Consider the following 13639-nt stretch of genomic DNA (forward strand, 5'->3'; position numbering starts at 1 on the left):
AGAACTAAGAATCCTTCAAGCTGCACAGAGGCAGAGGCTGTTGGGAAATGTCTTCTTTTTTATTTTATTTGACCGCGTCAGGTTTTCGTTGCATCACGCGTCCCTCAGAAACCATCCAGCCCTGGGTGAGCTGCTGAAGGGCTCCCTCTCCGCAGGAAACCACTCTTCTGATGGCTTCTCAAAGAGGGCAGGAGAGGGTTGGTGCAGGCCAGAGGATTCCTTCTCTGAGGTTTCTGGAACCCCACAAAAGGCCCCATTGACTTTCTCAGAGTTGTCCCCCACATCCAGGGCTTAGGGCCAGGCCTGCCCACCCCTCCCCGCTGTGCCCCAGGTGCTCTGGCCTATGCTCCCCTCCTCCCTCCTCCAAGTGACCCCAGATGGCCCTGCCCCAAACACAGGGTGAGGAAGCCCAAGTGACAGCTCCTAGCTGCCAGATGGGCCTCCCCAGGCCAGGGCTGACAGGGCCCTGCCAGACGAGGAGGGCAAGGGAGACTGCACTGGGCAGAGCCCACCACTACCATCAGTTCTGCCCATTGGCCTGGGACGTGGGGCCAGACCCAGAGCTGGGATGTTGTTCACCACTGGCTGGGGGCTATCCACTGCCCTTTGCAGGCAAAGTGAAGAAGGTGGTCAGCTTACCTTCCTCAGCCTCCTGGAGCTGGGTCCGGGGGAATTAGGAGTTGGAAGGGGCCACCGAGGTGGGGCACGAATGACACCCTCAAGTCAGGGCGTGCCCCCCTGGGGGCGATGAGAGCAGCCAGCTCCAGGGCAGTGTGTGCAGAGCTTGCCAGGGTGAGGTGGGCAAGCGGTGGGTACAGGGCACCCACAGTGGCCTTCCTGTGTCAGCACTGGGGAGAAACGTTGTGATGGGGACACAGGGCAGCTGGGAGCCACAGGACAGCTATGGCCCTTACGGAATGGGCCACTGGGAGACACAAAGGAGACCGAGGGGCCTGGGTGGGCAGCCCAGGGAGGAATGGCCTTCCTACCCACATAGGGGTTGTGGTGGGGACAGGCTGGCTACAAGGACAGCTGGGCCTGCCTAGGCCCCCAGTGGATCACAAGTGCCCCCTCCTGCCTCCACGGATTCGCGTTTCCACCCAATCACCTTCCACCCTCAAATCCCTGAAAAACACACTCTTGCAAGACACAGAAAGCAGAGATACTGTATAATTCTGTTAATCGAAACTTCCAGAATAAGCAAATCCAAAGAGACAGGAAATAGACTAAGGGGGGTGAGGGGCTGGCTGCTAATGAACATGGGGTCTCCTTCAGGGGTGATTCACAACACCGTGAATGTACGCAATACCCGTGTGGTATACTTTCACATGGTCGCAACAGTGAATTTCATCGTATGTGAATTTTAGCTCGATCAAAAAAAGTTTTTAGACAAAACACACATCGGGTGATCCAAGTGTCATGAAAGAAACAGGCAGGAACCAACAGCGCCAGGGCAGGGGCTGAGCAGGTCCGATCCCATCTCAGGAGCGGGGAGCTGGGCACCCGGAGTCCTGGGGACCAGAGGAGGGGACCGCAGGGAGCCGGGGCCACACTGCCACCATGTCATCGGATCTGGTGCGGGACGAGAGGACAGAGGAGGAGGTGAGCAGAGTGGGGCTGGGTGGGCCTCCAGCCTGCCAGCCCGGCTGGGCTTCCACCCTGCGCTCGAGGGCTTCCATACCGTGTACTTGTCCCACTTCTTCTCGGGGTCGTAGGGCTCCCAGCGGCTGGCGGGGAAGATGTGCTTGTTTTTCTCATACCAGCTCCGCAGCACCACCTTGCCTGCGTGCGACTAAGGACGGGAAGAGGCCCAGATGCTATAGCTCAGGGCTGCTGGATGCCTGCCCCCTCCTCCCTGCCCTGGCGGGCCCCAAACATACCTCATCCTTCTCCACGGTGGCGTCACTGAGCAGCCTCACGTCATCATGAACGTCAAAATTGAAGAGGGGCCCTGCAGGGACAAGGGTCCAGACCCCACCCCTCTCAGCTGCCACCCTACAACAGGGGCAAGCTCAGGAAGGAGGGCATGGCCGGGTGCACTCACCACTTTTCCCTCGAGCCTTGGTGACGATGAAGTCGTAGAAGCTGTGGTGCTACAAGCCAAGCACAGGAAAGTGACAGTGGGTGACTCATTTCGGTGTCTCACAGCTAGCTGCCTGCAAGCCCGGCTCCGACCCTGCCCACCCAAGCCAAAGATCTAGAGCAGGAAGGGCCCCCTCGAACTCCCTGGGTATGCCAAAGCCTGAGACCCTCCCTACCACACCGCCTGGGGCCGCAAGGACACAGAAGGGACTAACGTGGGGTATGATTAAGTCCTCCTTGATGTACATGAGCTGCTCCACCCCTGCCGATCTGAGGAAGAAAAGACGAGGAAGCCACTGGTCAAGGATACCAGGCGCCAGTGCAGGAGGCCTGCGAGGCTAGCAGGCAGCCCAGTCTGGAAGGCACTTCCTACCCCAGCTCCCCATGGGGAGAGGGATGGAAAAAGGGGCCTGAACTCCTTTCTCAGGAGCGCAGTGCCCAGTATGCCACAAGCAGGAGCTGCCACTTGGGGTCCCAGGTGCCAGGCTGAGGCTGCAGTATCTGGTGCACATGTTCACATGTACTCACACGCCCACACAGCCCCACCTGAGTTCGCTAAAGTCTTTGCGCAGGATCTCGAGTGCCTTCTGCAGGAATTGCTGCATCGTGTTGCCCTTCTTCATCTGTGTGAACAGGCATGCAGGAAACCAAGGGGTTGGGAAAGGAGGATGGAAGCCCAGAAGAGGGCCCTCGAGAAGGAAGGCACCCTGGAACACTCACTGCCCTCTTCCCTGCTCCCCCCAGGCCACTCATCCCAAAGGGTCTGTGAGCTTTGTCAGGACTGACAGTTCCTTCCCAATGGAAGGCTGGGCCCAAGAGCAAGGGAAATGGGGCACAGGCTTCACATCACCTACCTTGACTGTGCGCCGGTGCCCAGAGCCATCCCAGTAACTGAAGGTGATCTCAATCTCCTCACCTACAAGACAGACCTGCTGCTTGGCCTCCAGACCCCTGCCAGATCCCTGGGGCTCAGGGCACTGCCCAGAGCAGCATTCACAGGAAAGCAGGCATGGCCCCCGCCCCGGGCTGCACGCCTCCCACTCCAGGAACTCTCACTCTTAATCTTCTCCTGCTTGGCTTCCCACTCTTGCCGTAGCTCCTCCCGGAGCCGATTCTCCTCCTCCTGGAAGAGAAATAGGCAAAGCAGGGAGGCCCAAGGCTGCTCAGGGGGCACGCGTGGCCCCCGCTTCCTGACTGAAAGCCTCTGCCAGGGTCACGCCACCTTTACCTCCCGGTCTCGGTCAGGCAAGAAGCTTGTGTCCACATCTGGGTTCTTCCCCATTTTTTTCTTCTTTGTGGTGATCTCTGGAGCAAAAGAAGACACAAGAAGTCAACAGTATGATGGCCCTTGCCTCAGGGGGGCAACTGTATCAACTCTATCAACTGTCAGAGAAGGACGTCACGCCATGTCACATGATCTATGAAAAAATCCACAGCACAGTGGTGAAAGAACAAGTGTACAGAAGGCCAAAGATGTCTTCACAGGATGATGAAGATGGTTTTGACCTCGCAGACCTCTCCAAAGGGTCTCAGAGACCCTAGGGTCACTGGATCACTCTTTGAGAACCGCCAACCTAGAAGATGAGTCCACACTCCAGGGCAAGGGTTCCAGAGCCTGGACAACTTACAAAAATTCCACACCGGGGACTTCCCTGGTGGTCCAGAGGCTACAACTCCGTGCTCCCAATGCAAGGGGCCTAGGTTCGATCTTTGGTCAGGGAACTAGATTCCACATGCCACAACTAAGAGTTTGCATGGCACAGCTAAGAGTTCACATGCTGCAACTACAGATCCTATAAGAAAGATCCAGCACAGCCAAATAAATAAAAATATTTTTAAAAATTCTACACTGGGTACCAACGGCCAGGCCCCCAAAACAAAATCTCCATGGGGAGGGGAAGCACCCATAAAGCCCCAGTGACACACAGTGAGGTTGAAAGCCTCCCTCTAGACCTGTGCTGTCCCAAAGGTAGCCTCTGCTACACAGATGCAGCTAACAGCCAATGCAACTGACCTGCCAATGGGAACGTTTTAGACACCAAATACTTAACGTTACTAAATACTACAAAGACTATCCCGGGGTTTCCCCCAAGAGGCTGGCAGGCTCTTCGCTCTTTCTCCTGACACCACTGGCTGCTCCACTCAAAGCTGTCCCTGTGCCAACCCCTGCCTCAGTTCTACCATACAGATCCCAGACCATTAGGCTTTCTAAACACCCACCCCCTCCAGGCCTGCAGCTGCACCCTCCCTAGGCCTAAAATGTGTGCACTCCCGCTGGCTCCACTTCTGGGCACACTCATCTCTCAACTCTACACGCCTCCCAACTCCCCACATCTCTGGGTGCTAATGAAATTCCCCTCACCCTGAAGGCCCAACTCAAATCATCCCCTCTCCTCTGGCCCCAGTGGGGTGCATGGTGTCCTGTGTGACTCCCACCAGGACAGAGACGGTGCCCAGTGTCTGTCCGTCTGCCTTGGTTCTAGCCCATCTGCAAGTGTGTGCTCGGCACACAGGAGCCCCATGACATCTTGGTTCTTGCTCACCAGCCTTCCCAAGTCTTCCCTGTTACCCCCTGTTCCCTTGGGCAAGAGCTGCTCTGTCCAATTAGCAGCCACTTAATGTCTATGGTTGTGTCAATTTACACTGAAATTATTAACAGTTTGGTGCCCCAGTCATATGAGCCCCACACCTCCGCCAAGGGACTGCATACCTGGTTCCCACTCAGTCTGCCACCAGAAAGCAAGCCCTCTACTCAGCTTTGCCACAGTGAAGACTTGGCTCTCTCTCTTGCCCCAACTTCTGAGGTTCAAGGCCGCAAATGTGGTGAGCAGTCAAGGTTGTTGGTGGATGTGCTTCTTCATTCGAGACCCAGACAGAGCTCTGCCTGCTGAACCCATCCCCAGCCTGCCCTCACCTTCCCTTTCCAGCTCCTCCTCATCCATGGCCACCATCTCCTCCTCCTCCTCGCCTGCCTCTTCTTCCTCCAGGGTGAAGGACAAGCTGGAGATCTTCCGCTTGGCCTCCTTCTTGCGCTCCTTTTCTCGCAGCTTCTCCAGCTTCCTGCCAAGGCACGGGTGGCTACCATGCACGTCCACACCCCCAAGGCCCATTTTCCGACCCAGAGCCACCTGTGTGCTCAGTGCAGGGCAGGTCCCAGACAGCACAGGCCCAGAGTCCTACCGCCCTGGGTCCGTTCAAGTTCACCAGCAGCGCTCTGATGATCAAAAGGCACCCCCACCTCCCGGCTTCCACAAGCAGGAACAGCCTCACCCGCCCCCAAACACAAGCTCCATCTGGAGGGGAGGACCCACAGCTGCAGCTCCTTCGACTGCTCCTTCTTGGCGAGTTGCTTCTCCCGCTCCTTCACCAGTGCCTCCTGCTTAGCCTTCATGTCGTTCAGGGTCACAAGACCTGAGAGTTAAGGAGACAGGGGGGTGAAAGGCGGTCACCCAGAGCGAACCACGCAGCGGGCCTTGGGCCAGGAGTGGGGGCACAAACGCTTTGCATACCCACAGTGCTGGACTTGAGCTCAGCCTCCACAGCGTCGTAGTGTGCAGAGAACTTCTTGTCAATGTTGGACTTCATTATGTTCTCCTGTCCAGGAGGCAGAGCAGTGATGATGGCCACCTGCCACCCCACCATGGAAATGGGGACCTGGGTTCTCATCCCAAATGAGTCCCTAGACTATGATGTGGCCTTGGGAAAGACATGGCCCCTTTGCCTGATGGAGGGTCCCACGGGGCTGTGAGAGGCTCTTCCAAGTGCCCAGGCAGCCAAGTGGGGTGGTTTCCCTGCACTGTTCTGGTCCATCCACATGTCCTGCTCACTCAGTAGTCTGGAGCCGTGGGTCCTACCTGCCTTTGGTATTTTTCACACCCAGCTCTTGAGCTGAAGCTCTGGAGACCCAAGGCAAGGAGTGACAAGAGGAAGCGGAGAGCAGATGGGGGCCTAGACCCTCACTGAGCAGTGTGGCTCCCTCATGAGGCCCCCTCGCTCCAGGCTTGCCCCATCCCACTGCATACCACTGTATGAACCTCCACAGAGAGATGGACCTCCATCTGGCCACAGGGCAACAGCCGGGTTGGGGCTTGAGTGTAAATTGAGGCAGCAGTCGGGCCTCAGCATGCAGCCACTTCCCGGCTGTCGCGGGACCCAAGGCCCCCAAAGACCTAAGTGGGGTGGCCCACCACCAGCGGCCACTCACAGAAGCCCTTAGTGAACCGCTAGCACCTAGGACCCTCCCGCCTGCCTGTATTAGTTGAACCGGGTTCAGTGGCCGGCAGAGTGGTTGGGGCCCGCTCTTCCGGAGAGCCACTGAACCCGGGCATTGAGGAGCCAGAGAGACAGGATGCTCTGTACCCTCGAGGGTCGCCCCAATTGCCACACATGCAACCACTGAATGTGGCTCCTTCCTGTTGCAGGCTTGTCACAACCTAGCTCGCCTCAGCCTTTTGGGCCCATTTTACAGAGGAGCAGACTGTCGCCGGCCTGCTTCCGCCCCTTGTTGGAGATTGGCGAGCAATGTTCCCACCCCAACCCGCCGCCTGCACTCCAGTCCCGCCGCCCAGGTTCTCGCGGGGTCCCGGGAAGTCGGGGCGGCGGTTCGAGCGCCTGCTGTGAGGGGCCCCGGCCCGGCCAGCACCTCAGCAATCCTCTGCTTCATCTGCTCCATCTGCTCGCGCTGCTTCTCCCGCTTCTTCATGAGGTGCATGGCGCGGCCCGCCTCGCTGGCGGCACCCTTGTACTGAGCCATGGCGGCGGCGGCGGCGACGGCGACGACGGACTAGCTAGGGCTCCGGAGCGGCTGTGGAGACGGCGGCTCGGTCCGCTGACGCCCGCGCCTTGACGTCAGCCACCAGGGATCGCGCAGCCGCCTCGCCCCGCCCCGCCCAGACACGTGACCACCAGTCGCCCTGCCCCCTAGTGGCCCCGCCCCGCCGGCCCTCGGAGACTGGACGATCCCGCTCTTCTAGCTTCCCCATCAGTTTCACAATAAGCCCTGGCCTGAGGCTGGGTCCCCAGTCCTACTTCCTTCTGTTGACCCCAAGGCTGCCCCCACCCCGGACCCTTCACGTCTTCAGTGTTGATCTCAGTCTAAGGGTAGATCCCCTCAGTCCCTTTGCTGCCTCCCTGCCTGAAGTCCCTCTGGTTACTTCTGCATCCTTGATTTTGACTCCCCTCCCAGGACTGGGCCCCAGTCCTGTTTCCCCAGGCCACGGGACTGGGCCTGAGTCCCCTCTGCCTCCTCCTCCTCCTTCTTGGCCTGAAGGCAGGGGCCCTGTACCTCTGTTTCCGCCACCTCAACCCCCACCGCAAGCTGGACCCATCTCCCATTTCCCTCACATTGACCCCCAAGGGTTGGAGTCCTGGATGTCAGTACTAGCTCAATGTGTGGCCTTGGGCAGGGTGATGTGACCTGTGATATGTAGCCTTGGGCAGGGTGATGTGACCTGCTCCCTTCAGTTCAGGAGCTCTGCAATTCCCTGATGAAGGAATTCACATTTTATAGCCATCGGGAACAAAGCTAAACGACGTGTAGTCCCAAGCCTGTGCAAGAGAGCAGGGCAGCCCAGGGAGCCAAGGCCCTGGCCTGAAAACAGCTTTGAGAAGAAAAAACTAAAGATCTAGGCTCAGATTTCAACACAGTTTTATTGGGAGAGTTTGTTTTCTGTGAAATACACTAGAGGATGGGGAAAGGGACACATTCACTTTGCAAGATAAGGATTTCCCACCACTAATGGGAAGGAATAGGGTGGGCAGGGCACAGGGGATTTGGATCCATTTTCCCACCTCCTTCTGCTTTGTTCACACGTCATTTCTCTCTCAGCCAGTACCAGCGGACACAAAGACAAGAAACAAAAACAAGATCAACCTCCAACGAGGCCACACCCAAGCCCTCTCCCTTCCCAAGTTGTGCCAGGGTTGCCAGGGTCAGGCAGGCCCGGCCAGGGTAGCTGTTCCACAGCCCCAGGGCACACCGCGAGGTTGCAGAGGACAGGGCTCCTTTCTCACACAGGGTGGGCCAAAGTTAATAAATTAGAATAAATTACGGGGATGGACTAGGGAAAGGAATGTAACTTTGTGCTGGGAGGGCCCCTTCTTTCCAACACACTAGAGTTGGTGGGGGGAGGCAGGGGGCATCTCCAAAGGCCACTACAGTAGGGGTAAGAGCAATGGGGGCAGAAATCAGCTTTCCTCCACGTTCTTCCCAAACAGAGCAGAAGAATTAGGGGTGGGGGGAAGATACACACACAAGGAGAGGAACCCCCTTTCCCCAGGATAAGGAAGGGCCAAGAAGGAGGATACTAACCAACCCCCCGCCCCATCTCCCAAACCATCACTAAGGTTAAGGATTTGGTCAGTGAATCAATGAGGTGGATGACAGGAATGTGGTAGGGGAAGCAGAAGATGTTGGAAACAGGGACGCCCAGCCACACCCGTCTCCCCAGCCTTCAGGGAGAACAGACAGGTTGGGGGAGAGGGCACCAGGGGCTGGGCTAGGGGTCAGCCATCACTGGTCAGCTTCCCCAAAGACATCATTCTGTTTGCGCTTCATGTTCTCAAAGTCAAAGGCGGAGCCTGCCATGCGCTTGTAGATGTCTTTGATGTCGTTGCAGGTTGTCTCAAAGTGTGTGGTGGCATCGTAGGAGCAGGAACAGAACACCTGGAAACAGCCAGCGCCCAGGGCCCGAGGTGAGTGGGGCAGGGGCCCTGGGCCAGCAGCCAGGACCCAGGGCCAAGACAAGCTGCTTACCTGGCTCTCGGAACCATCATCGATGGGCTCGTACAAGTCACTGATGGCCACAAACCTGAGGGGCAGATGGAGGGACTGAAACAAGTCTCAGGATCAGCCTTGCCCTCCCTGATGTCCGTCCTCCAGCTCCCTGGCTCCCTTCCTCCCCCCAGCTCCAGCCCCAGCCCCTCAGCCCCTCACTTCTGGTCAATGGGCTCCAGCAGCTCCAGGGCCGGCTCAACCTCCTTTTCGGGATCTGTGGTCTCCACTGTGGTGCTGGCGATGGCAATGTACTTGCCCTGCGCGGCCACATTGTGTGCATAGGAGATCATGCACACGTAGATGTCTGCCCACAAGAAAGGCTCCATTAGCAGGGGTACGTGGGAGGCTTCTGGGGGCCAAGCTCAACTTGGGCCCTCCTGCCCCTCCCCAGCCCTGCAGAGCTGGCCACATCCCAGCAGCCGCCCTCGTGGAAAGGAAGCATCCCTCCCTAGGGCCTCAAGGCATGGGGACCGTGATGTGGATCCCTGCTCTTCCATGGAGGGATTGAGCAGAGAGCCAGCCCCCGGGCTGGGGGTGGGGGGCAGCGAGACAGGGCTACCCCAAAGAAGAGAACACACTGGAGGAAGTCATGTGGGGCTTGGCCTACCTGACTTCCTGTTGACCTGGTTCTGGGGGATGATGATTTGGCAGGAGTTGGCATCGTTGGTGTTCTTGATCGGGTGGCTGAGGATGCAGATGATACGGATAACCTGGCCGGCCTTCCGCACGCGGTCAGGAACATAGCTGGGGTCACAGATCAGCTGCTTGCAGCGGGCCACCTGTGAAAGCACCAGAAGGCCTTGGCCCTATCTGACCCCCACTCCATGTCTGAGGGCCAGGACACCCAGGGAGGGCTGGCAGCTCTGGTAGGCGGGCCACTCCCCAAAGCTGTCACCATCACCCCTCCCATAGCGTACATTCTCCTCCCACACCTCGGGAAGCTGGGCCCTCATCCACAGCTGTCTGCTGACAGCAGTGACGACCGTCTTCCTCTGGAGCCCTGGTCCCCGGGCTGAGGCGCCTGGCCGAGTTGCAGGAGCCCCAGCAGAGCTAAGGTGACCGGGAAGAGGGTCTCAAAGGATGGGCCGAGCCCCACCCAGACCAGCACGCCTGTGCAGCAGGAAGGCTCACCTCGCCCTCGGACTTCACGCCCACCACCTTGCCATTCTCCATGATGATGTCGTCCACTGGTTTGTTCAGCATGTACGTCCCCCCGTAGATGGCACTCAATCTACAGTGGGGAGAGGAACCATGAGGGTGCCTCCTGGGAGACAAGGGGACCAGCCCGGCAGCACAGGGCATGGAGAAGGTGGCCTCAGGCAGGCAGAGCTCAGGAGACCTGGGGGCTCTTCCAAGCTTTGTTGTTGCCAGGACCTCAAGACTGAACCTGGAAGGGGCCCTCCTCTCTACACTTAATGCCAGAAATTTCGAGCAAAGGGCTACTATGAGGGTAGCTCCTCAGAGAAACATCCCAGGGAATAGAATGAATGGCTCTGAAGAATCCGACCGGAGGTTTCAAGGCCACAGGCCCAGTCCTTGTGCCATCTGACTCCAGCTAGGAGCCAAACGAGCCCTATCTGTGGTCCTTCATCTCTGCACTTCAATGTCCCACTGGGCTGCCATCACCCGAGGATGGTGGGAAGTAAACTAAGCCCACAGTGGGAAAGTAACAAAACACAGTGGAGATGCCCAAGGGGACCCTTCCCATTGTTGGCCTCAGCCTTCTCCACTGCCAACCAACAGAAGCCACGCCCTCACCTTGCAAAGCCTTGGGGCAGCTCGCCAAGGCCATAGAGTGGGTACAGATACGGGCTCTTTCCATACCGAGCCAGGGATTCGCTGTACAACTTGATGCGGTTGATGGTCTCAAGACATGGCTGGTCCAGGTAGCTGGGGGAAATAGGGTCAGAAGAGGCTCCAAGAGCAGAAGGCCCAGTGCACCCCACCCTGGCATCAGGCCAGCCTTCCCACCCTTGCAGGCCTGGGAAAGACCATGGGTCAAACGCAGGGAAGGGACAGAAAAGGTGACAGGTGAGTGAGCCCAGAGCTGAGTACGGGAAGTACTCAGGGTGAGCCAAGAGAGCAGCAGGCAGGAGTGGGGAGGGCAGGGTGTGGGCCGGCTGAGGGGTAATATGCCATGCCAGTTTCCCCTCACTCATCAGTGCGGTAGAGCGCCAGGGCATGGCCAGTGAAGTCAATGACATCCTGGCCCAAGTCAAACTTCCGGTAGACGTCACGCATGCTGGTGTTCTGGGGGTCGACGCCCTCAAAGGTCTTGGGGTCGTTCTCATCAAAGTTTGCCACGAACACCAGGAACTTGCGGAAGCGCCGTTTCTCAAACATGCCCATCAGGTCTGCGAGGGCCACATGCAAAGCACCACTGAGGTGCGGGCTGTGAACCTCTCCACCTGCCAGGCAGGCAGAGCAAGCAGGTGCCCTAACTCCCAGCAGGGTTCTCTTGCCGACCACTGTGTGATTTTCAATTAACCCCTCTGTGCTTATTGGCCTGTTTCCTCAACTGTACCAACAGTGAGTCTGGCTGGACAGCCTCTGAGGGCCCTCCCAGCTCTGACATTGGGGATGTTTCACTGATTAGGTGAAGCCCCTGTCAAAAGCTGAAATCTGTCCAGGAGACCGTATTCCCTTCACACTCGGACTCCCCTCCTAGCAACCAGTGGGTGCACACAGGGGGATGATAGAGCAAGGGGCTTTTGGTACTGCACAAGAAACATGACCTGCAGCAAGGGCCACCCTGCTCTCGATAGCTGTCCCCTCTTCCACCCCCCCCTTCGATTCCCTGGCTCACGGGACCCACACTCACTGGAAGCCAAGGCTTCAGTCTCAGTAGATGGTACTTTGTAGATCTTGCCCCCCTTGTAGACAAAGCTGCCCTCCACCACCTTGAAGTCCAGGTAGCGTGTCACCTCTGTATACAGTAGCATCTTCACGAGCTGCCCTGCGGGGTGGTGTGGGCAAGGCAACAGGGTCAGCATGGCTCCCTTCACAAGCTCGAGCTGGTCTGTCTGTCCCTGGTCTGCAGTCTGACCCTTCTCTGCTTGTCCCAATCACCCTGCCCCCCACAATACCTCCTTCGTCTCCCTCACCATTGGCCATGAGGAATTTGGGGATCAAGTCAACGTTCCAGTCTCGGCCCCGGCCCATTGTCTCAGGGGGCCCCTCCAGCAACTGAAAACGCTTATACAGCTGCAGGCAGGGGAAGGGGAAGAGAGAGACAGAAAGATGCATCTCAAGGAATCCCCTCCCGCCCCCGCCCCCCACCCAGAAAACCTGGGGAGCTGCTTCATTCAGCACCCCATGCAAGAGGTTAACAAGGGACAGGCCCAGGCCCGGAGCAGCCTACCTCCTCCAGGGGGGTGATGGAGGAGCTCTCGCCCCCATAGTAGGGGTTCCGGTCCATGTGCAGCACCTTCTTCCCGTTCACAGACATGATACCCGACAGGATACATTCCTGAGTGAGGGGCAATGTTCACTGCACTCCCATCTGCCCACATTCCCACCAGCAGCCCTGACCGTGTTCCCCACTCCAACCCTGAGGGGAGAGTCAACCTGAAGGGCCTCTGCCTCAACACACAGCTCCTTGCATCTATGGCTGGTCGCTCTGCCTGAAATTGGGTGGGGGGGGCGCCTTCATTTGACCACGGTTTCCTTTTATAACCTTGCTGGGTAAAAAGGTGAACAAGGAAAAGGATATCCAGCAGCCATATGGATGGTCTTCAAGCAACCAAGATGCCAAGAAAATCACCTATCCACGTAGAAGCCCACAAAAAGGCAGATAAAAACACAGGGATCGCCTAGCTGGACAAGCAAAGGACCCGAAAAGGAAGTAAAGAAAGGCTTAGCATGGTGCCGAAATCCCAGGCCCCACCCTGGGCCGCTTTCCTCAAAGAGGAACCCCTGACCCTGAGCTTTCCCAGCCACAGTAGGGGCTTCCACACCCGACTGTGGGGGAGGCGTCTCTCAGGGAAGCAGTCCAACAGGGTTCGGGGGAGGGCAAACACCCTCACCAGTCACTGTCACCAGCCCAAGGACAAAGGCTACAAATACGCCTCAGCCCCGAGGTCTCCATGGGAAACCGGGGTGGGGTAGCGGGAATGTGGTCACGGTCCCCACCGCGGCTCCTTCTGGAACATTCCCTGGGTCCTCGGGCCCCCTGAGAACCTGGGGAGGCAGGATGAAAGCCCACCCTGGCGAGTCCCCCTGCCCCGACCTGACTGGAGGTCCCTGTACCACATCTCCGCCAGAATGAGCGCAAAATGAGAGGGGATGTTAAGTTGGTCCTGGGTAGGGGCCGGGGGTCGGGCCCGGGGAATCGGTCAAGAGAGACAGCCAGAAAAGGGGCCGCTTCTTGGCAGACCGGCCATGACAGGGATGGAGGCCGCATCACGGTTGTTGGGCACGGGGCTGTCTTTTTGGGGACCGAACAGCGCCGCGCAGGCACTGATGGGAGGATGGGGCCGGGGGCTGCAGCATCCCAGGGAGAAAGAGAGGCGGCGCCCTGGACCCCGGAGGCCGCACTTACGGTGAGTCCGGTCCCCAGCACAATCACGTCGTATTCCTCGTCCATGGTCAGGCCTCGGTGTCAGCGCCCGTCGGCTCCTCCTCCTCCTCCGCCACAGCCGCCACCGCCGCCGCCACCGCCGCCGCCGCAGTGGACCAAAGATGGCGGCGCATCAGCGCCGCTCGACCCCTCCGCCACGTCAAAGAGTCCCGGCCCCTCCCCTCCGCCGCTGCTGCGCCGACCAGGGGCCCTGCTGTCCCCGC

General features: G+C 58.5%; 2 protein-coding genes across 2 annotated transcripts; both read right to left on the reverse strand.

The window, feature by feature from the left end:
* Positions 1–1152: 1152 nt before the first annotated feature.
* FAM50A (family with sequence similarity 50 member A) lies at positions 1153–6932 on the reverse strand. The gene is made up of 13 exons (XM_086389459.1): positions 6725–6932; positions 5592–5676; positions 5394–5493; positions 4997–5142; positions 3311–3387; positions 3139–3205; positions 2937–2998; positions 2629–2705; positions 2298–2352; positions 2045–2093; positions 1881–1951; positions 1682–1792; positions 1153–1572 (listed from the first exon to the last, which is right to left on the reverse strand). The coding sequence occupies exons 1-13, from the start codon at positions 6833–6835 to the stop codon at positions 1564–1566; spliced, it is 1020 nt and encodes a 339-aa protein (XP_086245585.1). The 5' UTR covers positions 6836–6932; the 3' UTR covers positions 1153–1563.
* A 780-nt stretch (positions 6933–7712) lies between these two features.
* On the reverse strand, positions 7713–13528 carry GDI1 (GDP dissociation inhibitor 1). Its single transcript, XM_086389462.1, has 11 exons — positions 13398–13528; positions 12219–12326; positions 11962–12061; positions 11679–11813; positions 11013–11211; positions 10616–10747; positions 9989–10088; positions 9465–9636; positions 9017–9161; positions 8837–8891; positions 7713–8746 (listed from the first exon to the last, which is right to left on the reverse strand). Exons 1-11 carry the CDS (start codon positions 13440–13442, stop codon positions 8594–8596), a joined length of 1344 nt encoding a protein of 447 aa, XP_086245588.1. The 5' UTR covers positions 13443–13528; the 3' UTR covers positions 7713–8593.
* Between the last annotated feature and the right edge of the window lie 111 nt (positions 13529–13639).

This window comes from Bos grunniens, chromosome X (assembly GCF_055505025.1).
Source record: "Bos grunniens cultivar Pamir isolate PY7600 chromosome X, Bosgru_T2T1.0, whole genome shotgun sequence".
NCBI classification, from domain to species: domain Eukaryota; kingdom Metazoa; phylum Chordata; class Mammalia; order Artiodactyla; family Bovidae; genus Bos; species Bos grunniens.

What these genes read in the sequence shown, in the direction of transcription:
- FAM50A (XM_086389459.1), bottom strand. Translation starts at nt 6,835, where the DNA reads ATGGCTCAGTACAAGGGTGCCGCCAGCGAGGCGGGCCGCGCCATGCAC. An exon ending in CAGTCGAAGGAGCTGCAGCT is followed by an intron (nt 5,143 to 5,393) that starts GTGGGTCCTCCC and finishes GTGCCTTGGCAG; the next exon opens with GAAGCTGGAGAAGCTGCGAG. An exon ending in CAAGGCTCGAGGGAAAAGTG is followed by an intron (nt 1,952 to 2,044) that starts GTGAGTGCACCC and finishes TTGTCCCTGCAG; the next exon opens with GGCCCCTCTTCAATTTTGAC.
- GDI1 (XM_086389462.1), bottom strand. Translation starts at nt 13,442, where the DNA reads ATGGACGAGGAATACGACGTGATTGTGCTGGGGACCGGACTCACC. An exon ending in CAAATTCCTCATGGCCAATG is followed by an intron (nt 11,814 to 11,961) that starts GTGAGGGAGACG and finishes ACCACCCCGCAG; the next exon opens with GGCAGCTCGTGAAGATGCTA. An exon ending in GCGTGAAGTCCGAGGGCGAG is followed by an intron (nt 9,637 to 9,988) that starts GTGAGCCTTCCT and finishes GTGCTTTCACAG; the next exon opens with GTGGCCCGCTGCAAGCAGCT.